Consider the following 13322-nt stretch of genomic DNA (forward strand, 5'->3'; position numbering starts at 1 on the left):
AATTGATAGAGCGGGCGGCCGAGACGCGTCGCGAAGCGGCGCGTCGAGGCCGAGGGCAGCTTGGGTGGCAATGTTGGTGGACAACTGCCACATCTAAAACCGGGGGCCAGATAAGCCCTTGAACCTCCACCAAAGATTTCTGATCTCGGCGGTCCACCCAAGACGCATCTACGCTTGACAACAACCACCACCGACAGCATGCCGAAAGAACAGATCCGCAAGCGCGGCAAGAGGAAGCCCAAGACCGAGGACGCGTATGTTCCCGAGCTGGCGGCGCCCGCCCCCGCCCCGGCCGCCGACGAGCCCGAAGCCGAGGCGAGCGGCATCCACCCGTCCCGCCTCGCGTTCCTCAAGACGGGCGTGCGCCCGCCCCCGCCGCCGAGGCCGGAGGGAGAGGAGGCGGGAGGCGAGGGAGGAGAGGACGGCGCGGCCGACTGGACGCGCGGGCCGCGCCACGAGTCCGAGTTTCCGTTCGGCGTGCTCGACCCCGATGTGAAGGCTTACTTCCGGAACGTGGAGGAGCAGGTTAGGGACTGGGAGGGCGCGGGGGTGGGGGATGCTGAGGGTGCTGGGGAGGAGCGCGAGGGTGAGTGAGCGCGCTGGCGAGCACGCCGGCAGGCGTGCGAGGTGGTTGCACCGAGCTGTGCCAGGCTGGGGAGATGAGCTAACCCCACCCCCAGACCGCCAGCTCTTCCTCACATCCGTCCTCAACGAGCTCCGCGGGCACGAGCTCCAGGTCGCGACCGACCCCGACACGGCCGTCGTGCTCGAGCGCCTCCTGCCCAGTCTCAACGACTGGGGCCGGCGCGTGATCGGCGACAGCGTCGGCGAGGGGTGGGAGGCGCTCGTGCGCCACCGGTTCGGGTCGCACGTCGCGCAGACGTGGCTCACGCTCGCTGCGGGCACGCTGGACCGCGAGGCGCGGGGCGTCTTCCCGCCACAGCAGGCCGAGCAGAAGGACGGCGAGGGCACGCTGCCGAGCATGGGCGAGCTGGTCACGGCGCTCGTCGACGCGCTGCTGCCGGTCCTGCCGACGCTCCTTACCTCCCAGTTCGCGAGCCCCGTCGTGCGCACCCTCCTGCTCATGCTCACGCCGAACAAGGCCCTGCCGAGCCTCGACGCGGCCGAGGGTGGGTCGAACTTGGTCCGCTCGAAGCGCTCGGGCAAGTTCCGCAAGGGGCAGGGCGTGCAGGGCAAGTCGATCCTCGGCGACGACGCCAAGGGCAAGGGCAAGGAGCGCGACGGGCGCGAGGTGCCGGCCGACGTCGCGGCGCTGCGCGCAAAGATCCGCGCAGAGGTCATGCAGCACGTCTCGGGCGTCGAGTGGCAGAGCATGGGCGTCGACAAGGTCGGCAGCGCCGCCGTCCAGCTGCTGCTCGAGGTCGAGGTCGAGGACGGCGAGGCCGAGAAGGAGGGGTCGCTGCTCGACGTGCTGACCGAGGGCTTGGTTGCGCATCTTGGTGAGTGAAGCACAAACCCAAGTTGCTGACGCCCAGCCGCCGACGCCGACGCCGAGCTCCCGGAGGCCAAGCCGTTCCTCTCGTCGCTCCTCGTCTCACCCACCGGCACGCGCCTCTTCGAGGCCATCCTCCGGCTCGCCCCAGAGCCAGTGTACAACGCCCTCTGGTTCACGTACTTTGACGGCAAGCTCGGCAAGCTCGCGGGCCACCCGTACGCCAACTTTGTCGTCGGCGTCGGCGTGTCGCGCCTGAATGCCGGCGGCGTCAAGGCTGCCGTCGCCGAGGTGCAGGGCGTGAGCGGCGGCCGCGGGCTCATCAAGACGGCGCGCACGGCGGTCCTCACCGCACTGACGGAGCGCGCCACGGCGCTTGGCGACGCCGACGCGGCCACCGCCGTCGTCGGCCTCGTGCAGTCCGCCCTCGACCTCGGCGACCACCCCGACGCCCTCGTCCCCGCCCTCATGGCGCTCAAGACGTACCCCATCTACGAGGCGATCCGCACCGGCGCCGAGGTGCCCGACGAGGACGACGTGCCCGCCGACAGCGTGGACAAGGACGCCGAGGCGCAGGCGACCGCCGCGGCGCGCCGCTCGGCCTGGGAGAACCGCCGCAACACGCGGCCCCGCGGGCAGCTCGAGCCCAACATGCAGGGCTGTCTGCTCCTCCAGGCGCTCGTCGCCCTGCCTTCCGGCAACGTCCCGGTGCTCGACAGCCTGTTCGCCCAGCCGACCGACACGCTCCTCGCCTACGCCAAGAGCCCGATCGCGTCCCACCTCCTCGACAAGGTGCTCACGTCCCCCGCCGTGCTGGCAAAGTACCGCCGCAAGCTGTACCTCGGCTTTATGGGGCGCTACGCCGAGCTCGCCGACGACCGACTGGGCTCGCGCGTGGCCGACACGGTGTGGGACACGGCCGACGGGTACATGCGCGAGAAGATTGCACGCAGCCTGATCCCGGACGCGACGACGCTGGCCAACAGCCAGTTTGGGCGGTTCCTCAGCCGCCGGCTCGACCTGCACCTGCTGCAGCGGCGGCCCGACGAGTGGCGCGCGGCTCAGATTGGGGTCAAGCACCACTTTGCGCACCAGAAGGAGCCGGCCGCGCCAGCGGCCGCGCCGGCGCCCGCAGCTGCACCTGCTGCCGAGCCCACGCCCGAGGAGGAGAAGGCCGCGCGGAAAGCCGAGAAGCGCAAGCGGCGCAAGGAGCGCGAGGAGAAGGACGAGATTGACGTGCTGTTCGAGTCTTCTGAAAAGAAGAAGAAGAAGAGCAAGCGGGCATAGATGGGTCGTCTAGAGTAATGCGATGCATGTGTACAACACTGGTGGCTATGCGGCGTCCGAGTCACTCCACGAGTCTAGTCTACTCCCAACCGTCTAAGGCTCCTCGGACGGCGCCTTGCGGAGGTACAGGTCGATGGCGCCGGAGAAGGCTGCGAACGCGGCGCCGCCGCCGAGCATGGCCATGGGGCCGGCGTTGCGCGCGAGGATGGCGCCGGATACGAAGCCGGCCGACAGGCCGTTGTAGATGTCGTTCTTTGCGCGGTACTGCGCCGAGCGTCAGCGAGGCGTGCGCGCAAAGCCTGCAGGCTGCAGAACCGGCCACGGCGCCGCAGCCGGCCCCCGGCCGCCTGCTACACTCACCCCCTCGATGCAGCACTCGATACCGCTGTACAACGCGCCGACCTTGGCGAACCCCTTGCCCTGGGTGTACATGTTGCGCCCCATCTCCTTGAACATGTAGGCGGCCTGCGCGCGCGTGCCGCTGACCTTTTCGGAGGCGCGCGACAGCGGGTCCTCGTACGCGAACGTCGCGGACATGAGGGAGACGAAACCGCCGAATGCGAAGCCTGGGGGGTTAGCTCGGCGGTCGTGGTGGCTCGTCGTGATCGCTGCGGCTCCTCCGCTGGGAGGCTGGCTCGCCCGCTGCGCTGGGAGGACGGCTCGCCTGCTCGGGCTCGCAGGTGAGCCCGCCGTGCTGGGCGAGACGTCGCTCGGCCCGCAGGAGCGTCGCCCCGCCCCCCTCCCCCTCCCCCTCGCTCGCTGCGCTCGCTCGTGACTCACCCGCTCCTCCCGCCATGACCACCTTGAGCGGACAGCTCTCCATCGCAGTGTTCATCCACTTGCCCCACTTGACCATGTTGCGCATCTCCTCCTTCTCCGACTCGGTCGTGCCGGGCGGGTACGGCTCGGTGCCGGGGAGGTAGACTGGGGCCATGAGTGGGTGGTTCTGCATCGTGGGTGGGGGGGAGGGGGGGTGGTCGGTGTCGGGTTGTAGTGTTGTTGTGGCAAGAGCCAGGTCAATGATGCCGCAAAAGTCAACCAACTCGCGTCGCCGCCGAAAAGTGTAATCGGCCGTTGTCGGCTGCCGCGGTGGGCGAGTCACGTGACCCACCCAGCGGCAACGCACAGACGCCGCGCGGAAGCTCCGGAGATGACGGCAGCGCGCGGGGCGGGGCGGCGCGGAGACGGCGGCGAGCGGCGCACGCAAGTGCTTCGCCATTGGGGGACTATAGCCGGAAGACACTGCGGCGTGCATTATTTCATTCCTGCTGGCGCGGGATGTCGTCGCGGGCCATGGCGGTGGCGAGAGCAGCTCACTAGCTCGAGTGTGCATGCATGCATGGCGGGCTAGCATGCTCCATGGCTAGATACCCGCGGCTGTAGAGGAACATTGTCGCTGCATACTACCGGCGGTACACTCCCTCTTTGCCCTTTTTACTCGTCGGGTCGGATACTGGCATTAACCTTTTGCCCCCATGGCCCCGCGCGGTTAACCGGTAGCCCCCACCACCACCCCCCACTCTCGTCTCTTCTCTACTCTCCTCTCTCTGCTCTCCATCGGTGCACCACCCACCCGCACGCACGCACCCCCTCGAGCACGGCAACGCGACGACGACCTATTCTCCAACGCCGCCGCCGCAGCCGTCTTCCCCATCACTCACCACCTCATCCCCACAACATCGACACGCATCCAACTCTTCCACACTCGTTTATCCCCACCCCCGACTCACCCTCTGGGCTTGCCCCCATCCCCATCCACGACAATGTACGCAGGCTTCGTTTGTGAGTACCGCGAGAGCGTCGCGCCCACGCCCAGTTACTCACCACCCCAGACGACTTTCTCATCGTCTTCTGGCGCCTCGTCGTCCTCAACATCTTCTTCCGAGAGATCAGGTAGGTCAAACTCTTGGCACCGCCGCCGCCGGCACTGCGCCATCCACGCAACCCGCTCACACCCCAGACCACGAGGCGCTTGGAACATCCCCAAGACGGGCCCCGTCATCTTCATCGCCGCCCCCCATGCCAACCAGTTCCTCGACCCCCTCCTCCTCTTTACCGAGGTTAGAAAGGAGTCGGGCCGCCGCGTGTCCATGTTGACCGCGGCCAAGGTGAGTGGGCTGGCCTGTGTGCAGCACAGCCGCTGACAGGACGTAGAGCATGGAGCGCGCCTTTATCGGCTTTGTCGCCCGCCTCTTCAACAGTAGTGAGTGGGCATGACGCCGAGTCGGCATGACGCCATGAGAGCTGCACACACTGACACCCCAGTCCCCGTCTCGCGCGCGGCCGACTACGCCAAGACTGGCGCCGGCACCGTCCGCCTTTCCGACGACAGCCCCCACATCCTCCTCGGCACTGGCACCAAGTTCACGTCCCAGGTCAAGCCGAGGTCGCAGATTGTCCTCCCCGAGAACCTCGGGTACGCCACCTGCGCCATCGAGGAGGTCATCTCGGATACGGAGATCCGCATCAAGGGCGAGTTTACCGTCCCCTCCAAGGATGGCAACAGCAACATCAAGGCGACCAACCGCGTCCGCGAGGGCCAGGGCGAGGGTGTCGGCTACAAGATCCTCCCCCACATTGACCAGGACAAGACGTTTGGCGCAGTCTTCCAGGCGCTCAACAAGGGCGGCTGCATCGGCATCTTCCCCGAGGGCGGCTCGCACGACCGTACCGACTTCCTCCCGCTCAAGGCTGGCTTCTCCATCATGGCCCTCGGCGCCATGGCCACGCACCCCGGTCTCGACGTCAAGATTGTCCCCGTCGGTCTCTCGTACTTCAACGCCCACAAGTTCCGCTCAAGGGCCGTCGTGGAGTTTGGCACTCCCATCACCGCTGACCCCGAGCTCGTCGCCATGTACAAGCAGGGCGGTGCCAAGAAGCGCGAGGCCTGCGGCAAGCTCCTCGAGCAGGCCCACGACGGTCTCCGCGCCGTCACCCTCCGTGCCCCCGACTTTGAGACTCTCCAGGTGGGTTGGCCGCTCCCGCTCCTCACTAACCCTCAGGTTATCCAGGCCGCCCGCCGCCTCTACCGCGTCCCCGGCCAGCACCTCTCCCTCGGCCAGACTGTCCAGCTCAGCAAGTACTTTATGGAGGGCTACCTCCACTACCAGCACGAGCCTGGAATCATCGAGCTCCGCGAACGCGTCCTCAAGTACAACCGTCTCCTTCGTGACATGGGTATCGCCGACCACCAGGTCGAGCGCGCGTCTAACCGCACTATCCAGTCCCTTCTCCTCCTCCTCTACCGCACCGGCCTCCTCCTCTGGTGGGGTCTCCTCTCCCTCCCCGGTGTCATTCTCCACGCTCCCGTCTTCATCCTCGCAAAGGTCATCTCCCACAAGAAGGCCAAGGAGGCCCTCGCCGCGTCGAGCGTCAAGATCCAGGGCCGCGACGTCCTCGCCACCTGGAAGGTCCTCGTGTCCCTCGCCGTCGTCCCCTCCCTCTACCTCGTCTACACCATCACCGCTACCGTCGTCGCCTACAAGTACGACCTCTTCCCCACCTGGCGCCAGTGGCTCCCCGTCGTCATGTTCTGTCTTCTCCCTTCGCTCGGCTACGCCGCACTCAAGTTTGGCGAGGCCGGCATGGACGTCTTCAAGTCGCTCCGCCCCCTCTTCCTCTCCCTCTGGCCCGGAAACCAGCGCGAGGTCCGCAAGCTCAAGGAGATGCGCGAGGAGCTCATCAACGACATTTCCGAAAAGGTTGCCGAGTTTGGCCCCAAGCTGTACGAAAACTTTGACAAGACTCGCATGCTTCCCAACGCGACGACCATCAAGACCAAGTCGTCGGCCGAGTCGTCGGTTCTGTCGCACCCCATCCTCTGGCTCGACGAGCGGATCTTTGGCTGGAGCCGCAGGGGCTCGGCCATCGAGGCCTGGGAGCAGTCGCCCGGCGGCCGCTCCGAGCCACCCACGGCTCCTGGCTCCCCCCACGACTCGGACATTGAGGACGAGGACCCGGATGTCGACTACGACGACATTCTGGCCGTTGTCGAGACCAAGCGCCGCAACAACGGCCCTGCCTCGCCCCGCAAGCGTGCCGGCCGCTCGTACAGCGACCTCACGCAGGCTCGCCTCCAGCCCACGACCCCTTCGTCGCCCCTGGCGCAAAACCCCCTGAGCCTCGCCGGCGCGGACCTCGAGGACGCCGACGAGGGCGGACTTCGCCTGCGCTCCAAGAAGACGAATGGCAACGCTCTCGGACTCGACGTGGCCAAGTAACGCTTATGCCTCGATTCTATTACATCGCCAACGAATACTAGTTTAAATAGCACGACGCGTCTCATTTCAATATGCATTCTTCTGGGAATCAAGGGGGGAGGGGGGGATTGAACGGGATCGAAGGGTGGTCACACTGACTGGGCTCGGACTTGGTTCACGCCGCCGCCGTCCAGCAGGGCCACTAACGCCGTCGCCGCGACCGACATGGCACTGGTAGCACAGTTTAACAGTAATTCTGGGAAGCAGTCAATCGCGGATGAGAGCAGGACGTGCAACCTCGACAACCTCGACGGCCGTCGGCCACCCGCCGCTCTTGCACACAGCCGGAACCGGCCTTGCCTCTGCACCCCTCCATCGCTCCTCTTTTCCCGCTCCCTGCCTCCTCCTTGGTAACTCCTGCACACCCACTTCTTTCCCCCTGTGTAGAAAAGTAACTCCGCATGCATCGTCGACGCTTCCGGCGTGTGGTGCCACCCTCCTCTCCTTCTAACACCAGTTCCAACCCCACCCGTTATAACTCCCCTTGCCCAGTTCCCCTCTCCCCATCGCACAATGTCGACGTCCTCGGCCCTCTCGACCTCCGGCTCGTCATTCACCATCATGTCGGGCCCGAACTCGCCGTCGCCCTCGCCCTCGCCCTCGCTCGCCGCGGCAGACGACATCCTCGCAATGGTGGGTGCCACATTCCAGCGGCTGACAGCAGCTCCAAGACATCCGGGGGCAGCAGGCCGCACAGGCAGGGGAGCAGGCGGCGCAGGGACAGCATCTCGCGCGGCTCACACAGCTCGTGGCTGATGTGGCGCGCACCGCCGCCAGCTTGGGGGAGGACATGGCGGAGGTTAAGGCTGCGGTCCGGCACGAGGTCGACCAGAGCGCGGACAGCGCGGACCGCACCGTTCCCGCCGTGACTCCGGCGGATGCAACGCTCCGCGACGCCGTGGGCGCGCTGCAGAGGGCCGTCGCGGCACTGCAGGACACGACGCGCGCCCACGCCGCTGCGTTCGCTGCTCTCCGGAAGGTGGGTACAGGCTCAGCAGCGCTGACACGCAGGGATCGGCCCGCGTCTCTGACGAGATGGGCGCGGCGCTCTCCCCAGCTCTCCGGGGGCAGTTTAGCGCACCTGTCGACACCATCCCTGCCGCGCCCGCGACCATCCCTACTGGCGGCGTCATTGGCCCCCGGCCCCTCGCCGTCGCTGCCAGCGTCTTCAGCGACCGCCCCGCCCCGCGGTTCTACGGCAGCCTGCCTGCCTCCTCCCTCTTCGGCCCGCCTGCGTAGTGCAGCTACTAATTGATCCTTCATTTCACTTGATCTAGTAGCGAGCCGTAGCCCAGCATGCATCGGGATCGACGCTTCCGTCATCGACGTCCGTAATCTGACGCTTCCGTCATCGCTGCCGCAGCCTTGAGGTGTGGCGCCACTGGCGGCCTCCACTCCCACTCACTGGTCTACTTCTGTTCTCACTGCCGTGTTTCACAGCTGGCCGTTCCCCTTGTCGGCTCTGGAGCAGTTTCTCCTCACTCGCCATCATGTTGACTTCATCGTCGTCGTCGGGCTCCTCCTCCCCCTCATCTCCCACGATATCTGTGCCGCCGACCCCCGAGGGTGCGGCGCCCACCCCCGAGAGCGCATCCCAGACCGACCTCAACGTCTCCATCCTCGATGCCGTGAGTGTTGTGCAGAGTCCTGTTGACTCCTTGTAGCTGCACGAGATCCAGGCAAGACTCAGCGAGCTCAACGCCAAGGTCACGGCCCACGACGTCGCGGTGCGTGCTCTCCACCCCTAGGGCTGACATGCCTAGCTAGAGGAGATGAGTGAACACGTCGCCCAGCTCAGGCAAGACGTATGGCGGCTCGACGAAACTGCTGGGCGGCTGGACCAGACCGTCGGCCACGGTCTAGGCGGGACATATGCGCCGTCCCCCGACACAACGCTGAGCGGGGCCGTGGCGGCGCTGTACCAGCGCTCGAGGGCCCAAGATACCGCGTTCACGACTATCAGCACTGTGAGTTCATCGATAAACGGCAGTGCGCTGAGTGTAGCACCTGGCGTCCGCCACCATGGCGCTGGCCGGCGTCGTCAGCGCCGCATCTGATGTCGCCGCACGCACCCGGGACACCCAGGCGCAGCGGCTCTCGTACACCCGTCGCCGCTGTTCCCGTTGCCGCTGCTCCCGTTTATACTGACCCCATCGTCACTTCTGCAGCCTCTGCTGCTCCCGCCCTCGCTGTTCCGACCCAGGGCAGCCCGGGCGTCTCCATCAACGCGCCGCCTGGACCCGCTGCCGCGCGCCAGCCGTGCGGACCCTCCCTCAGCCGCTCCGCAGCAGCAAGAACAGCTCCCAGTATGACAGATTCCATACAGACAAGGCAAACATGAGGGCTTCAGCGTTCCTGAGGCGCCCGCGGCCGGCCCACCCACGACGACGGCGCCGAGGCAGACCGGCTTGTCCAGCGAGCCGGCCGTCCGCGCGTTCACCTTCAGCCCTTTCGCTGCCCCGGCTGGACTCCCTCCTACACTTCGTCTCCCTTATCATCGACCATCTGAGCGTAGCGAACATGACTTGCTATGTAGTGACGAAGACATGCACGAGGAGAAATGGCTCGAGCGTTTCGTCGACCTGTTTGCCACTCAAATGCTCAACGAGTGGCAGGCAGTGATAAGCAACAATGACGTTTCAATTTTTTGCCACTGGCATTTCTGACCTCCACTTCGGCTCGAGATTGTCGAGATTTTGAAGTCGGCGACGCAGCAACCTGCTACATCCATCTCACCCACCATGGAGAAGCCGCACAAGGCTCACCAAAAGCCCTCGGCGGGCTCCAAGCTCGAGAAGAAGGACAAGGCAAAGGGCGTCGACCGCTCAGCCGTCAAGGGCTACAACCCCAAGGTGAGCTAGCTTGCTCAGCTTCAGCTCACCCCAGGCCTTCACATCGCAGTCATGGCGCTCGGCCAACCTCGCGGCGCGCCGCACGGCCGAGAAGGACCAGAAGCGCCTGCATGTCCCGCTCGTCAACCGTAACCCCGAAGAGCGCAAGGTGACCGGCGAGAAGGGCAAGGGGATGGACGAGGGCGCGCTGCCGCCGCCGCCGTTCATCGTCGGCATCGTCGGCCCGCCCGGCGTCGGCAAGACGACCCTCCTCCGCTCCCTCGTGCGCCGGTACACCAAGAACAACCTGGCCGACCCGCAGGGCCCGATCACTGTTGTCTCGGGCAAGACGCGCCGCATCACGTTCATCGAGTGCGGCAACGACCTCAACTCGATGATCGACCTCGGCAAGGTTGTCGACCTCGTCCTCCTCATGATCGACGGCTCGTTCGGCTTTGAGATGGAGACGTTCGAGTTTCTGAACGTCCTACAGGCCCACGGTTTCCCCAAGGTCATTGGCCTGTTGACCCACCTGGACTTGATCAAGAAACAGCAGACGCTCAAGGATACCAAGAAGCGCATCAAGCAGCGTTTCTGGACCGAGATCTACGACGGAGCCAAGCTGTTCTCGCTGTCGGGTGTCATGAACGGCCGCTACCCCGACGCCGAGATCAACCTCCTAGCGCGCTTCATGTCGGTCGTCAAGTTCCGCCCCCTCGTCTTCCGCAACCAGCACCCGTACCTGCTCGCCGACCGAATCCAGGACCTGACCCCGCGCGAGGCTGTTCGTGCGAACCCCAAGATCGACCGTACCATCACGCTCTATGGCTATCTTCGTGGACCCAACCTCCCGGCGCGCAACGCCAAGATCCACATCCCCGGCGCCGGCGACCTCGAGGTCAAGGAGGTCGAGCGCCTCGGCGACCCGTGTCCTCTCCCTACGCTCGAGAGCGAGCGCCGCAGGCGGATGGGCGAGAAGGCCAAGCTCATCCACGCGCCGATGAGCGACGTCGGTGGCGTCATGTACGACAAGGACGCGGTCTACGTCAATGTCCTCGGCTCGTTCTCCAAGGACGGCGACCAGCCCAAGGGCGAGGGCGAGCAGATGGTGATGGACCTGCAGGACGCTAGCGAGACCCTCGCCGAGGGTATCGCCAAGTCGGAGATCCGGCTGTTTGGTTCGTCGTCGGCCCCACTCAATGTCGACCAGGGCAAGCGCGAAAGGAGGCGTGCCGAGCCTAGGTCGGGCGGACCGATCCTCGGCGCCGACGACGACGATGAGGACTTTGACGACGAGTACGATGAGGACGACGAGCGCGATGGTGGCAGGTTTGAGGAGATTGACGAGGAGGAGGGCGGAGACGTCGACTACGCTGGCTCCGACTCGGACAACGACCTCGAACTTGCGACCGGCTTCGAGCAGGACGGTGGACGGGTCAACCTGTCTGACGACGAATACGACGGCGACGAGCCCGAAGTCGACTCTGACGAGGATGAGGACGACGAGGACGTGCCCCGGTGGAAGGTCAACATGAGCGAGCGCGCCGCCCAGGGCTTCACCGAGCGCATGCAGCGCCGCCGCAACCTCATGGGCCTGATCTACGGCGACGAGCTCTCGCCCGACGAGATTGCCGCCGGCAAGACGCGCCCTTCGTCTGCCGACGCCGAGTCGTCGGCCATGGCGATCGCGCACGACGGCGGCCTGCTGCGCGTCAGCGGTGGTAACAACGCCGGTGACGACGGCGACCAGGTCAAGGTCGACTTCAACCCCCGCGAGCTCGAGGAGAAGTGGGGCAACGAGGAGCTTCTCGACTCGCTTCAGGGCCTGTTCATCTCGGCGCGCATGGGTGAGGAGGGCGAGGACGGACTGCCCTACGAGGAGGTCGGCGACGACTTTGAGGACCTCGAGGGTGAGGACGGTGACGGGGACGCTGTGCCGTACGTCGGCGCCAGGACGTCTGGCGACGACGATGTCGCTGCCGCACGTGAGGAGGCCATGGCGCGCAAGAAGAAGGCGCTCGCCGCCAAGTTTGACGAGCAGTACGACGGCGGCTCGGACGACGAGGAGGGCGCCGGCATGGACTTTTACGACACGCAAAAGGCCGAGATGGCGCGCCAGCGACAGCTCAACGAGGCCGAGTTCGAGGGCATGGACATTGATGCCCGTGCCCAGATCGAGGGCTACCGCTCGGGCATGTACGTGCGTCTGGAGATCGAGAACGTCCCGTGCGAGCTCATCGAACACTTCGACCCGCACTTCCCGATCATCGTTGGTGGTCTCCTCGCGGCCGAGGAGCGCTTCGGCTACGTCACGGTGCGCATCAAGCGCCACCGTTGGTTCACCCGCACGCTCAAGACCAACAACCCGCTCATCTTCTCGCTGGGCTGGCGCCGGTTCCAATCCTTGCCCATCTACCACCTCGACGACCACTCGATCCGCAACCGCCTGCTCAAGTACACGCCCGAGCACATGCACTGTCACGCGACGTTCTACGGGCCGGTGTCGGCGCCCAACACGGGTTTCTGTGCGTTCAACACGCTCACCAACGACGCTCCCGGCTTCCGCGTCAGCGCCACAGGCGTCGTGCTCGACATTGACCGCTCCACCAAGATTGTTAAGAAGCTCAAGCTCACCGGTGTGCCGTACAAGATCTTCAAGAACACGGCGTTCATCAAGGACATGTTCAACTCGGCGCTCGAGGTGGCCAAGTTTGAGGGCGCCAACATCCGCACCGTGTCCGGCATCCGTGGTCAGGTGAAGCGCGCGCTCGCCAAGCCCGAGGGCTGCTACCGTGCGACGTTTGAGGACAAGATTCTCATGTCGGACATTGTTTTCCTTCGCGCGTGGTACTCGATCGAGCCCAAGAAGCTGTACAACCCGGTCACGTCGCTGCTACTCGCCGACAAGAAGGGGTGGCAGGGTATGCGCCTCACTGGCCAGATCCGCCGCGACGAGGGCGTCGACACGCCGCTCGACCCCAACTCGGCGTACGGCAAGATCGAGCGCAGCACGCGCCGCTTCAACCCGCTCAAGATCCCGCGCAAGCTGCAGGCCGACCTGCCGTACGCGTCCAAGCCCAAGATCCTCAAGGCCCAGTCCAAGCCGACGTACCTCCAGTCGCGTGCCGTCGTGCTCGGTGACGAGGAGAAGAAGGCCGTCGCGCTGCTCCAGCAGATCCAGAGCCTGCGCAAGGACAAGGTCCAGCGCCGCAAGGACAAGCAGGAGGAGAGGCGCACGGTGCACCGCAAGGAGGTGGAGAATTCCGAGGACAGGCGGAATGAGAAGATCCGCGCCGAGAGGAGGGAGAGGCTGCGCACCGAGGCGATCAAGCGCAAGCACCAGGAGGAGACGGCCGGTGGTGCCGGCAAGAGGAGGAAAAAGGCATAGACAGTGTATGCATTAGTCTTCGTTCGAGGCATCTCGGGTCCGGTTCGTTACGCCTTGCCTTGTCTACGGCTCGACTTTGACCTCTCAACGCAACTGCCGCCCCC

At 65.6% G+C, this 13322-nt stretch overlaps 6 protein-coding genes across 6 annotated transcripts; 5 read left to right on the forward strand and 1 right to left on the reverse strand.

Moving 5' to 3' along the window:
• Window positions 1-198: 198 nt before the first annotated feature.
• On the forward strand, window positions 199-2740 carry NOP9 (Nucleolar protein 9; the record flags this gene model as incomplete). The annotated part of the gene is made up of 3 exons (XM_069353171.1): window positions 199-586; window positions 681-1460; window positions 1497-2740. 3 exons carry the CDS (start codon window positions 199-201, stop codon window positions 2738-2740), a joined length of 2412 nt encoding a protein of 803 aa, XP_069210589.1.
• A 93-nt stretch (window positions 2741-2833) lies between these two features.
• On the reverse strand, window positions 2834-3692 carry TIM22 (Mitochondrial import inner membrane translocase subunit tim22; the record flags this gene model as incomplete). Its single annotated transcript, XM_069353172.1, has 3 exons — window positions 2834-3004; window positions 3101-3306; window positions 3521-3692. The coding sequence occupies 3 exons, from the start codon at window positions 3690-3692 to the stop codon at window positions 2834-2836; spliced, it is 549 nt and encodes a 182-aa protein (XP_069210590.1).
• An 811-nt stretch (window positions 3693-4503) lies between these two features.
• On the forward strand, window positions 4504-6960 carry SCT1 (Glycerol-3-phosphate/dihydroxyacetone phosphate acyltransferase; the record flags this gene model as incomplete). Its single annotated transcript, XM_069353173.1, has 5 exons — window positions 4504-4522; window positions 4573-4633; window positions 4701-4848; window positions 4895-4943; window positions 5006-6960. 5 exons carry the CDS (start codon window positions 4504-4506, stop codon window positions 6958-6960), a joined length of 2232 nt encoding a protein of 743 aa, XP_069210591.1.
• A 552-nt stretch (window positions 6961-7512) lies between these two features.
• Q8F55_004667 (uncharacterized protein) lies at window positions 7513-8238 on the forward strand (the record flags this gene model as incomplete). The annotated part of the gene is made up of 3 exons (XM_069353174.1): window positions 7513-7632; window positions 7685-7978; window positions 8035-8238. The coding sequence occupies 3 exons, from the start codon at window positions 7513-7515 to the stop codon at window positions 8236-8238; spliced, it is 618 nt and encodes a 205-aa protein (XP_069210592.1).
• A 251-nt stretch (window positions 8239-8489) lies between these two features.
• On the forward strand, window positions 8490-8747 carry Q8F55_004668 (uncharacterized protein; the record flags this gene model as incomplete). The annotated part of the gene is made up of 2 exons (XM_069353175.1): window positions 8490-8627; window positions 8664-8747. The coding sequence occupies 2 exons, from the start codon at window positions 8490-8492 to the stop codon at window positions 8745-8747; spliced, it is 222 nt and encodes a 73-aa protein (XP_069210593.1).
• Window positions 8748-9740: 993 nt separating this feature from the next.
• BMS1 (Glycoside hydrolase 2 (Mannanase, beta-galactosidase)) lies at window positions 9741-13218 on the forward strand (the record flags this gene model as incomplete). The annotated part of the gene is made up of 2 exons (XM_069353176.1): window positions 9741-9851; window positions 9886-13218. The coding sequence occupies 2 exons, from the start codon at window positions 9741-9743 to the stop codon at window positions 13216-13218; spliced, it is 3444 nt and encodes a 1147-aa protein (XP_069210594.1).
• Between the last annotated feature and the right edge of the window lie 104 nt (window positions 13219-13322).

The sequence above is a fragment of the Vanrija albida genome (assembly GCF_041260175.1).
Source record: "Vanrija albida strain AlHP1 chromosome Unknown contig_3, whole genome shotgun sequence".
NCBI lineage: Eukaryota > Fungi > Basidiomycota > Tremellomycetes > Trichosporonales > Trichosporonaceae > Vanrija > Vanrija albida.